This window comes from Xiphophorus couchianus, chromosome 16 (genome assembly GCF_001444195.1).
Source record: "Xiphophorus couchianus chromosome 16, X_couchianus-1.0, whole genome shotgun sequence".
In the NCBI taxonomy this organism is placed as follows: Eukaryota; Metazoa; Chordata; class Actinopteri; order Cyprinodontiformes; family Poeciliidae; genus Xiphophorus; species Xiphophorus couchianus.
Window position 1 is genome coordinate 14,526,376 of NC_040243.1, and position 15,719 is coordinate 14,542,094.

At 40.2% G+C, this 15,719-nt stretch overlaps 1 protein-coding gene across 3 annotated transcripts; it reads right to left on the bottom strand.

The window, feature by feature from the left end:
- Nucleotides 1-405: 405 nt before the first annotated feature.
- rfx1a (regulatory factor X, 1a (influences HLA class II expression)) lies at nt 406-14,065 on the bottom strand. 3 transcript variants are annotated; one of them, XM_028041820.1, is made up of 19 exons: nt 13,909-14,065; nt 10,906-11,272; nt 9,995-10,104; nt 9,810-9,905; nt 9,500-9,649; nt 9,217-9,314; nt 8,650-9,097; nt 7,855-8,036; nt 6,916-7,035; nt 6,697-6,830; nt 6,416-6,534; nt 5,982-6,088; nt 5,743-5,894; nt 5,334-5,431; nt 4,903-5,052; nt 3,947-4,155; nt 2,942-3,095; nt 2,660-2,705; nt 406-2,564 (listed from the first exon to the last, which is right to left on the bottom strand). In XM_028041820.1, exons 2-19 carry the CDS (start codon nt 11,264-11,266, stop codon nt 2,404-2,406), a joined length of 2,895 nt encoding a protein of 964 aa, XP_027897621.1. In that variant the 5' UTR covers nt 11,267-11,272; nt 13,909-14,065; the 3' UTR covers nt 406-2,403. The 3 variants fall into 3 exon arrangements, with proteins under 3 accessions (XP_027897621.1, XP_027897623.1, XP_027897622.1); XM_028041822.1 differs by lacking the exon at nt 9,500-9,649 and having other exon boundaries at nt 8,701-9,097; XM_028041821.1 differs by lacking the exon at nt 9,500-9,649.
- Between the last annotated feature and the right edge of the window lie 1,654 nt (nt 14,066-15,719).

Genomic DNA, 15,719 nt, shown 5'->3' on the forward strand with positions numbered 1-15,719 from the left:
TGAGTATTTTTTTTAATAAGATGACTTGCCGGATGAAAAAACAGCTCACTAAGCAGTTTATAGGTTTCATTTTTTTTAAGCAATAAGAAAATGTCAAACATCTCTTTTTTTGCTTCACACAGGAAATATTTTTCTGTCCATTTGTTGGGGAGGGGAGGGTTGTGAAAAGCCCTGATAATGTTGCATAAATTTGCCAGAGTTCATGCTACAAGTGCCAACCAGTGTTCACTTTTTGTCGACCATCTTAGGACTTTCTGTCTTTGGCAATGATCCTACAATATCTGCTTATCTACCGGTTTCCCACCCACACCAAACATTTTCCCACAAAGATTAGAGATGCTGCCTCAGAGAGAAGTGACCTCAGCTGAACTTTGAGGAAAATAAATCTCCAGACAAAGAAGCTGGTGTAATTTTAAAAACTCCTTTAATTTATATCTTTAAAATTAAAAACATCTGATTTGCAGTCTACCACCTCCAAAGGCACAGTCATACTTATAGCAGACCAAATTCATAAAACACTGCCACTGAACATCTTTTTTTAATCTTTTTTTTTTTTTTTGTCCTTCAGTTTGTTTTGTACATAAGAAACGACGCACTATAAAAATGACTAAACAGTTTTACTGGTTAAACCACTCTGAATGGTGTAGATCATAGAAAGACGGGAGTGATATGTACTCAGCTGTAGTAGACTCCACTTAACAAGCTAATGTGCTGGTTTGAAAGCTGTCAGTCTCATCGAACTGCAGCCTTTTAAAGACATAGCGTTGAAATATGCCGAAAAAACACACGAAATGTTTACACCAACCAATCTCGATGAACAGTGTTTAAGAATATGGAGGGTTGAAGCAAAACGAAGCCATTGGCAGGAGGGCTAAAATGCAGCGAGATGAGAAACGGTGGTGGAGGGAAACAAAAAAAAAAGCTTTCAGATTTCTCACCTCCAACCAGATTCTCTGAACTGAGCAATCTGAAATATTTACATGTAATCTGACGCCTCCATCTCACCGCTAAAAGTACACAGAAGACTTCAAAGAAAAAAGTGAAAACAAAGGTTTGGATAGTTTTTTTTGTTTGTTTTTTTTTAAAGACGATAGTCAACGTGTGCAAAGAGAGCCTGTCTGTGGTAAAGTCATCAGATATGATCAAGGGTTGATAACTCAACGTACAATCACAAATCAATAAAGCACACAAAAATAATGCTGCTTACAATGTGAGACAACACAGCACCACACACAGCACGAGAGGTTCACTTAGTGACAACAAAATCCCAAAAATAGTGGATAAATATACAGCAGGTTATTTCACTGTTCTTACTCAGGCACAGTCCTCCAAAATCAAACAAACAAACAAATAAAACAACAAGAAAGAGGGGAAAAAAAGCCACAAAGAAAAACAGGTTTGGCACAAAAATGAGGGAGAAAAAATGCAAACAAGGCAAGAAAATAACATCTCAAAGGAAATGAGGCCACAGAGGAACTTATTAGGCAGGATTAAAGCACTTTGAACATAAACGTCACGCATACAGTACATCTGCTGTGAAACCATAATATGAGTCCCTATAAAACTGCTTTTGTCTTTACAAGTGTGTAGCAGCTGCAGGAGGCACCCCCCCCCCAAAAAAAAAAAAAAAAAACCGCACAGTTATGTTTTGTTTTCTTTACAGGGCAATCAAGTCAACTCAAAGCTTCCCAAATGTGTAAGAAAATATCTACAGTAACACTTTCCATTACTCACAGTCAAACACAACCGTGGCAAAACATGTTCAGTCTGCTTTCAGAAACAACAGCTTAGTGGTGCCAACAGGAAACACAAGCACACTAAACAAAGCCGCCCCATATATATCACCCCTCCCCTGCTGTTGTTTTTCTTTTTTTAATAGTTCTTACCTCGGTTTTGTATCATGTAGCGCTTCACAGATTAGTAACAACTAGACTTAGCGCCCATGTTTGAACTCTGCTTGGCACCCTCCTCTACACACAGACATTGCAGCATTTCAAGATCGCCTACGTATGGCAGTGACGGTTTCAGGTCGGAGGGGAGCAGCAGGGGTGTTTTCAGCTAGGCAACAGGTTGTAATGGTTAAAATTAAACATGCCTGGTTTTTTTTTTTTTCCTTTACAGAATAATACAAATAAAAGTTCACTGCGTTTCTGTGTGCAGTAAGATTCTGGTTTCTAGAGCCACACATCCTATTGCAACATCAGAGACGGTGGTGTAACTCAACAGGTGGTTTTGCCATCCGGGCAGCAGCAGTAAAAGAGAGTTTGGATTGCATTGCACCCAATTAAAACAGTTTGCAGCGACAGTGTTCACACACATCGACAGGACCTATTTACAGCTATCAAACGTATAAATTAGTGTTATTTGTTTTGTACATCTGTGCGTGTGAAGGACAGGAGCTGGTTAGTTGTCAGCCGAGCCCGTGGTGAAGAGGACGCGCTGGTCCGTTCTGGCTAGCTTGGCTGGAGGCTCCAGAGACTCCTCTCCAAGCACCGCCGCATCGGAGGGGAGGGTCAGCTCCTGGCCCTCTTCCTCACTCTCATCATCTTCTTCCTCTTCCTCTTCTGTGGATGACAAATGTGAATGGGACACAGTTATCTTTGATGCTTGGGGAGATGGCTGTTGTTACTGGCAGTGATGAGGTAGATTCAGTGCAGACCTTTGTCAGGATCCAGCTGGTTCAGACCGCGACCTAAACTGGCAAACTGACAGCAGGACAGGAATGAGTCAAGGAAGAGTTTCTTGTATTAATTGTTATTGTGAAAGCGTGTGTCAGGGTTCCTATATGTTTTACAAAGTTCTCAGTCCCTTTCTAAGACGTATAGATGGATGAATGCTACTTTTAGACAATAGGAAAAGGAATAAACGTGAAAATGCAAACATCTTTCCCCACTCTGGATTTATCCAGGCTGCGTAGGAACCCCGGTGTGTGAGTTAGTACCTCTCCCATCACGGCGATGGGGGTTTCTCCCTTAGCCTGGGCCACTCTGTGCTCGATAAGGTAGTACATGTACTCGTCATATAGCAGGCGGATCAAGTGAAAGGAACCAAAACTGGCTGCACTTCGTAGGGTGAGGTCCCTGATCACCATGGAACTGGAGAGCAGGAATTGAAAAACAAAACCCAGTCACACAAAACAAATCTCGCTTCTGTGACCAAAAAAAAAGGATGCAGTGCATCCGTGTGCGTTAAACCATGACAAACCTCTTTTCTAATTTCCTCATTTCAAATATCCTCAATTCCTCTTCTCAGTGTTACTCATCACATCTCAGTTCTCACCTCAAAGGTTGGAGGAAGGACAAAATGCAACAAATAATAAAGTAAGAGGAAGTGAGGTGGAAGCCATTTGTAACACTTTGACTTCCTTTATCCTAACTATTAGATTAAACCAAAACTCAGCTTAAGTGTAAAATGATAATTGCCGGACGGACGATTAATGTCTTCTTAGAAAGATTTACTCAAAATATAGTTTTTAATATAAAATACAATATAATGCCCCATTTAAATAGAACTGACATCAACAAGTTGACTTCAGAAATTCATCTACAGTATGCAACAAAATATTTTGTAAACATTGACTTCTGGACCACAAATAAGGGGAACAAGTCAAGAAGAGACTGATTTGAGGAAGCTCAAATTAGACAAATGTATGATCACATTATTTCACAGTAAATCTAGACTCACGCTGCTGAATCTGTTGCCAAAATAAGACTTTTTAGTGGCTGTAAATGACCTTGTTACACTGCTTTAGTGTAAAGAGGTCATTTCACTGGACTCTCCATTAGAGTCCAGCGAACAAGCTAACATATTTATTTAGTGGATGCAAAGCTAAGAGTGCTTTAATTCATTCTTGAAGCTTTCAGCTCAAACCTCAAATCACACATCTGTGAAGAACACAAGCCACCATGCAGCCTCTCTCTCCGTTGTCTTGTCTTTGCCATCATACCTGTAAAACGACCACTTGAGCAAGAAGAGCTTGGCAGCCTTTGGAAAGGCAGGGCTGTGCTGGTATGGCTTCAGGACCTGGGAGACCACACCATCAAGCCACACGGCCCACTGCTCCAAGGAGTTCTGCTGCTGCAGGGTCAGCTTGAAGTCCTGCTCCAGCCGCTGCACCACACGGTCTTCGCATCTGCACACCCATGAAGCTTGCTCCTACAGAGCAATACAGAGAAAAAAAAATGTACTTTAAAATTTTGTTTAAAAAAACTTTGCTTAGGTAGATGTTTTTGTCTTTGTCTGGGTTGTACTGCTACAACCTCAAAAAGAATGGTGATGAGACTGAAGTGGAGTTGTAATCAGGGCTGATGATTATTTACAAAGGAAATGGAGGCAAGAGGCAGTGTCTCATCTTCCTGTGTGAAGCACTTAATCGTTTCCTGACAGAGTAACCGTTCTAACACTGACACGGTTGAAAATCAGAACAGCAGCATTCATTTCTGGTATTATAATATATTAGCTTTCTACACTGTAGTGCTTTTATTTCAGAATGTTATGCCATTCATTTACTACAAGAAAGATATTAGCTGTTTAGAACCTCCCAAAAGAACCTCACTTCGATAATTCTGAATTATTCCTTTTGCTAAGTGAGTGAAAGATGGGAGCAAGAGGCACAGGAAGCTTGCATTTAAACCTAAACTTTCAGTCATGCTATAAAATCAACCCCAGATCTAAGCTGACAACCTGCAGAACATTTCTGAGAAACAGAGAACAGAGAAGGGGCTTCCTGGCTTAGAAAGTGATCAAAACTGGCTGTGTGTCATGCCTCGCCAAAACCACAAGCTGCAGCAGAAATGACTGCTCTCTGCACAAAACTCAGATAAAGACCCAAGCCCTGATAGTGAAATTCAAGTGGTGTCACTGAGATCCTCTCAGGGCCCAAAACTCAGAGGCTAAACCAACCTGAACGTTCGCAAAGTCGACTCGGTTGAGATCGGAGAGCATCTGGTTGATCTGAGCTGTGTTCTGGAGGACAGCGCGGGCTGCCTGAGCAAGATGGTTCAGACTGGTGTAGCGGCGCAGCGTCTGGGCAAAAGCATTGGCTGATGTCACCTGAGGGCAAGGCAGGGTCAGAATAGATTGATCAGAAACAACTTCATCAAAACAATTAGTCCCGGTAAATCATCTTTTTTGTGTATTTTCATACTAAACAAAGTAAAATCTTCCAATTAAATAATTTCAAAAGTTAAATCAGTCCTTTCTAATACTTTCCTGAAAATATACTGGTGTAGAAAATGCTTCAATTTAAAAAAAAAAAATCTAAACAATGATCATCTAGGCATGAAAGTAGTTTGCTCTTTTGTGAAATGTGAGGCAGTATTGGAGAGCTGTACCTTGATGCGGACCATTTCCTCAGGGATGTTCATCATGGCGTTGGTCAGCCAGCTCTCAAGGCTCTTGGCAAAGTTACGAATGGCTTGTGTTAAGGCACCTGCAGGCAACAAACATAGTTGAAATGATGTAATAACTTTGCAATGAAACCAGGATTGGTGAAGAGAAAATATCACAAAGAGGAATAGTAAAGCAAGACAAAGTAAGATCAGCTCAAATAAACTGGAAACAGAAAGAAAGCAGTGCAAAACAAAGCAGATGAATAGTGCAGGACTGTTTGAAGGCAGGCTTAATCTTTGCAGAATGACTTTGCTTAACTTGGCTGTGTTGTAACTGAAGTTTGTGACATGCTTTAAAAGTAGCTGTTTTACCACACATGACAATGCTTTGTCATGCACTGCAGAGCCTTACTGGGGATGGGTCTGAGGACGTCGGGGATGAGGATCTCCACCAGGCTCTGGTACAGGCTGTTGTCACAGTCGCGGCTCCAGCGCAGCACCGGCTCGTACTTGCACAGCAACACCAGGCAGGATTTTGGGAGGCGCTTCTCTGACTCATCGTGCCTGTGAAAATAGAACGTTTGTACGGAAAAAGTCGGACTCCTATAGCAGAAATCGTTATTCCCTGCCAAAAGGAATGGAAACACTTACACAGCCATTGGAGTATCTCCAGCTTGGCTTTGGCTGAACCTCCAGAAGGTTTTCCATAGAGTCTCTACCAGTGTAAACTGCAGATTGACCATCACGTCCAGTATGGCCTGAAAAAAATTAAATCTATATCAGACACATGCACAACTGATAATGAATCACCATTTGTTTTTTCTTGAAGCTGAAAGTGATCATATTTAGAAAAACAACCATTCTGGCTCCATCTTTGAGAAATGAATTCTAATAAATGCATTTCCAGTCAATACTGTTAAAAAAACATTTCCTTCTAGAAGGGATCTATTCCACCTTTAAGTTGCTTCTGCATCACTCTCCCCTTAACAAAGAAGGACTTCATCTATTTTTACACAACGTAAGGATTCAAAAACAACATGGAAAAGCCATTCTCATAAATATTTGGTGTAGAAGCTTTCTGGTACCTCACAGTGTTCTCTGTAAAGCAGCTGAAAGCTCTTTATGTGGTCGAGTTCAATTCCCTCTGGGAAAGACTTCCCGTGGAGGTCGATGTCTGGAAACTCCGGGAGAGATCGAGAAGCATCTGGAGACAGGATCCACGCACAGATTACCCAGAGATAATTAACATTATATGCGTTATAAATAACTTTAATGTAGGTATAATGGATCTATAATAGATCTGTTTATTCAAGTTTATCAGGTGAAACTGTCCGATCAATGTAGCATAAACTATCTCTAAACTCACCCAGGAACTGCTGGTACTGCTGAACCTGGGTACTGATGTCCACATGTCCTGCTCCCTGTTGCTGCTGTTGCTGCTGGCCTGCTCCTGCTGCGGTCCCATTGGTCATACCTTCAACTTTATGCACAGGCTTCAACCTGCAAGGAACAAGGGTACCGGCTGAATTAAAACAACATTACAGCAGCATAATGATAAACGGGATGTGAATATCTGTGCTCAAACCTTTGTTTCTGAGAGAACGGCTGTTGCCTCATGGCCAAATGTTGTTGGTCTTCCATCAGTCGGAGAAGAGATGAGCCGGCCTTGATTCTCAGTCCGTAATAGTGGTATTTAGAATTGCCCCTAAAAGGAGAGAAAAACAATCAAGGCTCTCCTTTCTTTTATGAAATTTACGCACCTACACCTTTTCTGAGTTCATCTGTACAGAAAGTAAACTACAGCTGAGAGGTGAAGGAAATGATGCATATATGTTTTGTAAAAACAAATAGTTAAAACGTGAGTTAGGCATTTGATTTCAGCCAACTTGAGTCAATAGTTCTAAAACCAACATCTAGAAACTGATATTTGTTTATATTTTGCACAATCAGAAGGGACGGAAGGAATCTGTAAACATAATTTTTTATGCCTTGGATTCAGGTGTGAACTTTGACTAGGTTAGACATGAACATGCTTTGATCAGAGCTTTTTCTTGTATCTCTGGCTGTATGTTTCGGGTCATTGTCAGGCAGGAAGGTGAATCAGGGTGTTCACCTTCCTCTAACCCTGTCAGAAGAAAACCTTTCCTTCAGGATAATCCTGTATTGCGCTACCAATTATCTGCGTATCAGCTCTGATCATCTTCCTTGCCCCTGCTGAAGAAAAACACTCCCTTTGCATAAAGCTGCCACCAACATGTTTCACTGTGAGGACGATGTGTTCAGAATGACGTGCAGTGTTAGTTTCAGGGCATACATAGCGTTTTGTACGTAGGCCACAACATTCAACTTTGGTTGAATCCAACCACAGCCTATGGTTTGTGGCAAACTTGTAATAGATTTTTTTCCCCAACAAACACTTTGTTGTTGCCACTCTTAAATAAAGGGCCATTTTGAGGAGTGCCCGACTAAAAGTAGTTTTGTCTGGGGCTGAATATAGAAGCTGAACACTTTTTCAGGCACCTACCGAGTGCCCAGGCGTCGCGTGCGTAGCCCCATGAACACGGATCGGATGAGTTTCCCAAAGGAAGCAGCATTGACTGGTTCAAGCTTCTGTTCCTGGCAGTGCAGCAGGTAGTGGCAGTACAGCGTGGAACGTGGCAGACTTACTCCTTCAGCCGTCTCATAGTTGTCCAGCAACCACTGTACCTGACACACATGCAACGAAAGAGAAAAGCGAGAAGGAAAACGGCTGGTGCGATTAGAAACACCAGTAAATGCCAACATATTTGCCAACACATTTGAAAATTAATAGAAATAGTCCATGCAGTAAAGGTTTTATAACTAAATCCCACAAACACAGATCCATTCGCATTCATAGCTCGGTCATCCATTCAGGAATGAAAACAAAAACGTCTGTTTGCGTGCCGTGGCATACAACTTTGGTATGCAATGAATCAATGACCTGGAATACTGATGGGATGTCTGCCAAACATGTTTTTAGTAAATATTATCATCACATGGGAATCAATATGATGAATTTAAGATGAACTGTATTGTGTTGGGGCATTTCAAGCAAATTATAAATGCCCCTCATCGCATGCACTGCAATGACATGAGAATGATGAGGTCATGGTTTAGTTATTCCTTAAAGGAGGAACGTTTTGCAAGTTTTAGTGTTGATCCGAGTCCTCAGATTGTTCTCATGCGTTCTGATTGACAAAACTCCACTATGACATCATCATCGGTGTGCGCCATCGGAGGGTTGTGTGGATGGGAACGGAACGAGAAGAAAACTCCTGCGCTTGGCGCCTCTGCATACCTTCTTGTCTGCCGACGGCACGCTACTCTCCTCGCCCTCTGTAATACTCACAGTGGCTGGGGAGGCGCGGGCGCTGTGTGAGTAGTTCTGACTGTTCCCGGCGGCCCCTCCGTTGCTGCTGCTGCTGCTGCTGTTGCTGCCACTGCCCAGCATGTAACCACCCTGGATCACGTAACTGCCTGCTGCGCTACCATTGGTGCCCGCCCCTTCCTCTGACCCGTTGGCAGTGCCCCCGGCGGTCACTACAGTGGCGCCGGCCCCTGCTGCACTAGTGGGCTGGGCCACAAACATGGACACGCCCCCCGTGGCGCCGGCAGTCACGGCGACTGTCAAACTCGTGCCGGGGGAGGAGGCCTGTGCGCCTGAAGTCGGCTGACCTTCGTAATACTGGGCAGCTGTGCTCTGGGTGTACAGCGGCGTTTCAGTGTAAGGGAAGTTGCTGGAGCGGCTAGATGAGAGAAAAATAAAGATTTCTTTTCAAACATTTAAAAAGCACAGCATGTAAGGTAGAAAATGAATTCTGTTTTGACATTTTAAGATGATTATCGGTCACAAGTGGATTCTGACATGGTGCTGGTGGTGTAGTTGGTGTCTCCTCCTTCCACATACTGCACTTGGTTGGCGTACACATGCTGCACCGGCACTGAAGCAAGCTGCTGCTGGACCTAAAGAGTCAGCACACGCAAAATCCAATAAATCCTTGTTAGTAACTCTTTCAACATCAGGAAACTAAATTCATTTTGCATACTTTCCATTTGTAATTAAAACTGCATACATTACTCAGTTGCAATTACAATCCTTGTTCCTTCAGCTTTAAAGCAGCACTTTCCCTTGTGTCTCCCTAACCTACTTGATAAAAAACAGTCCAGAGCCCACTGTTGTCATTGTGGACTTTTGGCACCCAGGCCAAAGATTCAGGATCTGCTGTCAGATGATGAAGCGGCAACTCGTCTACTGTCCTATCTCTGCCTAACTCGACGGCCTCCATTGAAACGGGAAGCTAAAAGGTCCACAGAGACAATAAGCTGACAAATACTGAGCCAGAATGAGAGGAAGTTAAACATCGATCAGCACTCTCATATATTTTAAGAACTGAAGCTATGAAGACCAGTTGGTTCGTATTTAGCCTCATGTACCTTTTGTGTGTATTTTCGACTTACTTCCTGTGTGATATGAACAGGCTGTAGATTGGTGACACTGAGTTGTGTGCCTGGCTCAGTTTTGGCTATCTGAGAAGTGGCCTGCACCACCGACCTCTGTTGAGACAAAAATCCTTTTAGAACAAAAAAAATATCTAAACAAACAGAAGTTAACAAGTGTATTTGTAAGTATGAATATATCTTACCTGCTGGGCTGCCTGTACCTGCTGAACAACCTGTGTGGGAACTCCTGTCTGCACAACAGCTGGAGGAGGGCTAGAATCTGACACACTGTCACTTGAGTGAAGAGAACCCTCTGAAAGTAAAAAAGCCAGAACACCCAAATTTCTGATTTTTCTGGTTTAAATACAGCATTTATTTCTTACGATTGTACCAATAACTCTAATGACAAACATTACCTTTTAAATTCAGTGTGGCAAACAATATATAGTCTTAATAAGAATGAACTTGTCATGTTGGATCAGATGCTATTAAACAAAACATACACATTTATTCACATACTACACTTTTTCCTTCCGCTCAACTTCCCTAACACTTATGGCATACTCTTCGTATGAATGACAGTAATCTTCTAAAGCAACTGTATACATATTAGTAAGAAATAAACTATATTTGTAGTATCAGCCACAACTATCACATAAAAAAAATATTTTAAATGTACAAATAAAGATTCTGTGACTTTGTATGGTGTCTCCTTATTTAACAGGCCATCAACATTCAACAGCCAAGAAAGTCGGAACAGCTTCCAGAACAAATGAATAAATTCTCCTTGTATTTTAACAATAACAATAACAACCTGACAGGTGACTCTGAATCAGCACCAATAGAGACAGACTAGAGTGGAAAAGCGTCAATAATTTTACATGTAGACAACTTATAACAGGAAAACAGATGCATTCAGATTTGAATGGTCAAGGTTGTATATAATTAAAAAAAAAAAAAAAAATTGCAAGTTTTTTTTTATTTTTCGCAGACACCACTAAAGCTCAACAACTAAACTACAGCATCCCTTGAGCACAGATGCGCAACTGCATAAACAATGATTCCATGGTGTTGAGGACATTTTAGCAAATGATGTGCTAAATTCAGACGTTACCTGTGACTGTGACAACAATGTACTGAGGAGTGTTTTGAGCATTGCCAGACTGCGTGGGGGAACCCTGGATCTCTGCTGTCACGTACTGCGTTTGAGCCGGCTGCACCTGTGATGCGGTCTGGGTTTGACTCCCGACTGCAGGCTTCTGAGAGGCAACCACGGAAACCTGCTCAGTGGGAGTAGTTTGGCCTGTAGGTGTGACAACAGTGGGGGTAGCCACAGCAGTTTGAATCTCTGCCAGAAACTGAGGTGTAGTTGCAGGGGTGGAGGCAGTGTCAGGTTGACCCGGTGTGACGGTCACAGCAGCCCCCTGAGGCTGGGCTGCTGGTTGCATCTCCCCTACATAGGCTGAGGTGGCCATTACACCCTAAAACAAAAAAAGAAAGAGAAAAAATAGGATTTTAATACAAAAAAATCCCGATACAGTTATTACACAAAGAAGATTACCTATGCAGCAGTGCAAAACATAGAGTATTACCTGAAAATATGCACCTAATACTTGTAAATAACGTTTATACTTCAAGGAAGGACAATTAGAAGTTACAATTGGTCTAAAAGTGTAAGATGGTGAGCAAACATAAAAATAATTTGTGGACAAGTTTGCATACTGGGGATATAAGGGTTAGATCTACATTCTCATTTGTCTGGAAAATGCAAATGAATGAATGAGGCCTGTTCAAAAGTGCTGCAGTGATGGACCTGTCGGAGGAGCAGGTACTGAAGAGATGTGGGGGTGGAACAATGATGGGAATAAGCAGTTTGGTGTCTCATTACGTGTAACAGGATCTCCCTACATAAAACCTTTCATTTAGATTTGCCTGTTATGTGAGCTGAGATAATACCTCAACACAATGTCTTATTGTTGCAAATCATCCTGTTCTCTCTGTTCTCCATTTTTTTCTGCTTATTATTAAAGGATTTTTAGGTTTGTCATTTCTTCATTTGGATAGCAGTTGTAACTAAATCCAAAGTTTACACAAACTCTTCATGAGCATGAATTTTATATCAATCTTTACCTTTAAAATGTTTGTTTTAATGGTTCTTTGGAGAGTTAACCAAAAATAGACAAAAAACCTCATTTAACTTTGATCCCATAATAAATACATAGAATGCCACTATTTTTGGAATACGTTTACATTAACAAGTTGCATAGTAAAATAGTTGCAATGCTTTTTGCAACCATATACAAACTTCCTTCATGACATTTTACTGGATATTTGACAAGTTGATTTTTCGATGGTTGATTTCCTGACACAAATTTGTCCTTTAAGCATTGTCCATAAATTTTCCGTATAGCTTTCTTTGTTTGTTCTAAAACAAAGAACAAAGTTTGTTCTTTGTTTGTAGTTTGGATGTGTGCTTGGAGAACCCAGATGTAGCAAAATTTCAAGGTGTTGACTTCAGTTAAAAGAATTTGGGGGTTACTGTGTAACTCAAATGTTAATGGAAGGACTGTATAATTTTCAGCCTATGTTTCGAATGTTGACCCAGTTCTGAATGAGAGAATCAACAATAAATCCAACCTAGTAAGAGAATTTCTGTTGTATGTCATGAATTTCTTCCACACAGGAAAAAAGCATGACCTACATAAATCACTAAGAGTCCCAAATTAAAAAGACATTAGGGTCTTGATGAATGTAAGTAAATTTATAACTGGAGCTATTTGTCTATAAAAAAGAGACTTAAAAACTAATAAATCATTCATGAGTACATACTATAAGTGTGGATTGATGAGAACAAAACATAAAATATGTGAACAAAACATCAAATATTAAAAACCCATCAGAAATAAGAAGATATTTTACCAAACTGCTATGTAATGATTGACTATTTTTAAATGCTTTATACAATTAGTCGTGCTGTACTCTAAGTGAGCTTAAAAGTCCTTTGATGAAGACAGCACAGAAAAACCAGTACAAAAAGTCCACATGTTGCACAGACATTAAAGTCGTTGCTTTTATTGTTAGAGGAAAAAGAATCCCACATGCTGTAGAATATAAATTATGCACAAGAACAGACATTGTTAGTGGAATGTAATATGACAAACTAATAAATGATTACAATGTTACATCGTATTTATAGGTAGGGGCCTATTTATGTCTATAGCCTGGGGGGGCGTGTCAATATTACCAGTGATAGTTTTTAGGACTAGTGCAAATGTGTATATAATTTTAAACTATACATTTCCCATTTAATGAATGCTGGGAGAGAGTGAGGGCTTTATTCCACCATAATAAACATATGTTGACTGTTTACATTCGACACACTACCTTGTTCGACTTTTGCACGGTCATTAACTGTTAAAATAGATGCACTGTTCTCTCAGACCAGCCAAACACCTGCATAACGCCCTCCTTCGCCACGCCCCTCGCACGTTAAATGTCTGCCACCTGCCACAGCTGTCTCAAATTTCACACATATTTCATACCTACTTCTTCCAAGCCCAGATACCATAACCCGTATTCGGTCATTAGACTTATATATACGAGTCTCATTTTATCTCTCCACTGGATAGTACACGTTATCAAACCTGTGTGGTGAGTGAGTTGATTAGAGCAACATGACGTTTTAATACAGGACCTCATACGCACTATGTGCCGAAATAAACACGGGCAGCGTTCATTTCTAACGAAATGATACGAAAGCTTCACGCAGTAACGAGCACAAGCTTGTCGTGACAGCTTTCTAGCAAGGTAACTCGATAAGCAAGCTAACTGGTCTCTACAACAACCGCCATTTTGTACCTTTTGCATTTGACATCGCCATAACAACGGCCTGCTTGACTATGCATCTGTGGCTGCGCCGTCATGGCAGGCAAGACTCTGTGTCATTAGAAGGAAATGCATGCACTAACCGTCGTGCTTAACTTGTTAACGGACCAACGGCTAGCTTTAGGCTAACCTCACTGAAAGGCTGACTCCCGTTATGGCTACTGTAACAACAAGGAAAAAGCAAAAGCACAATTCAGTGTGAACCACCAAGAGGAAAAATGTTTCGATTTACCTATAACTTGACCTCCACGCGCGCTTGTCCCAAAATAAAATATCTTCTTATATTTTTATAGTGGATTCAGTTGTTGTTGATTCTCGTTGCTGGGTTCTTGTCGCCAGGGCTACCGTGGCTATGGCGCTTCGTCCTCACCAGGGCAACTGTTGCTACCCACCCGCTGCCTTCCCTCCCCCTTCGTCGCTCTGATTGGCTGACGCAAACCAAATTTAGTTAAAGTCATAGTAGCAGTGGAAAAAAAATACTACAAAGCACCTCACGCCCATAATCACTTTTAATAACATTTTTAACTGAGCAATAACATAATATGCATGTTTCAAATAGAATGGTGAAGTTAATTTACACAAGTATAATTAAAAGCGACATACCTATAGATTCAGTATAGGTATAGGCTAATGTTTTTTTAAAGCTTTTATTCCTGCTAGTTTTGATGATTATGGCTAATATTTTATGAAAAGCTACATTTTACTTTCTTGTGAAATATGAATATTACATAAAAGGAATAAAGTAAAGGATTTTTGTTAATGAAATGCTATGTTATGTTATGGCCATTTTGCAGACTACCTATAAATCATGAGGAAGAGTCAATGGCAGCCACGAAAGGTCATTTCTAAAGAAGCCTATTGCTCATAGAGTGCTGTGCCCAAGCATTTTAATGCAAAGTAGAATGGAAGGAAAAAGTGTGGTAGAAAACTATCCATAGGTAATAGGGTTAAGCACAACCTTGAGAAGATTGCGAAGCAAAATACCAAGATTGGGGGAAAATCAAAAAGCATGGACTTACGATGAAGTAAAGACCCACCCCACATATATGCAGAATAATGGCACACAGCTGTTGCATTTCTTGTGTTAAGCCTCTCATGAAGAGGGACAGCATCAGAAGCATTTTTATTCATTTTTATTTGTCACGTGAGTAGATTCAGCAAAACTAGGTTTTACTTATACCGAATCATTAATAGTATTTTGCCCAGTTTTTCACTTCTTATATTCTGCCACTGTTTCACACATAATGTGAAAACTCTTCCTTCACCAAGGAACTGACTGAACTTGACAAGCAGCTTCGCAAACAGTAATCAATTTAACTATTTAATAGTACCCATGTCTATGTCTAGATAGCAAAAAGAAAATTAGATAAAACATTTTGAATGTTATTGATGATGGGAAGAAATCCTAAGTAAAAAGGCAAAAATCCATTATATAAAAGTTGTAAATACTGATTAATTAAGCCATATATTTTACGCAATACAAATTGTATATTTAAAGTTGGGAAAATATACATTTATACATGACAATAAATGTATAAAATATTGATTATGAAAGATAAAAAGAGAAATATAGGAAATCGTGTGTGTTTTATTAAAACCATCCAATAAACATTTTAGATGGTGGAAAAACAGATTTTTCTGTCTATTAATTATTGATTCAGGCTTAGAAAGGTTAAAATTTCTTATGCAAAAGTAAAACAAAATACAAGATTAAAACATACGACAATATTTATACATATTTATTTGTATAACATACTGTATTTTAAGATTTATTGTATACAATTACACAATCAAGACAAAACAACACATTTTAAAGTTTGTTCAAAACAAACACATTTATTGGTTTAACTGGTTTGCATTTTTATTGTGCTGCTATGACCCCCATGTTGACGTGTTAATGAGTGTCATAGTGGATGCCCTGCCAAAATGCCATTTAGCTTGGTTTTTATCCTTCCATTAATTACAGATTCACCATTGCTATTGTAATTTCCTAAACGGGTGACCTTTGACTATGTAGCAACTGATAAAAAATGTACTTTATAG

Coding starts and splice junctions, on each gene's coding strand:
- rfx1a (XM_028041820.1), bottom strand. CDS start 11,266: ATGGCCACCTCAGCCTATGTAGGGGAGATGCAACCAGCAGCCCAGCCT. Junction 10,105..10,905: donor CATTGTTGTCACAGTCACAG/GTAACGTCTGAA, acceptor TTTTACTTTCAG/AGGGTTCTCTTCACTCAAGT. Junction 6,089..6,415: donor TTTACAGAGAACACTGTGAG/GTACCAGAAAGC, acceptor AATTTTTTTCAG/GCCATACTGGACGTGATGGT.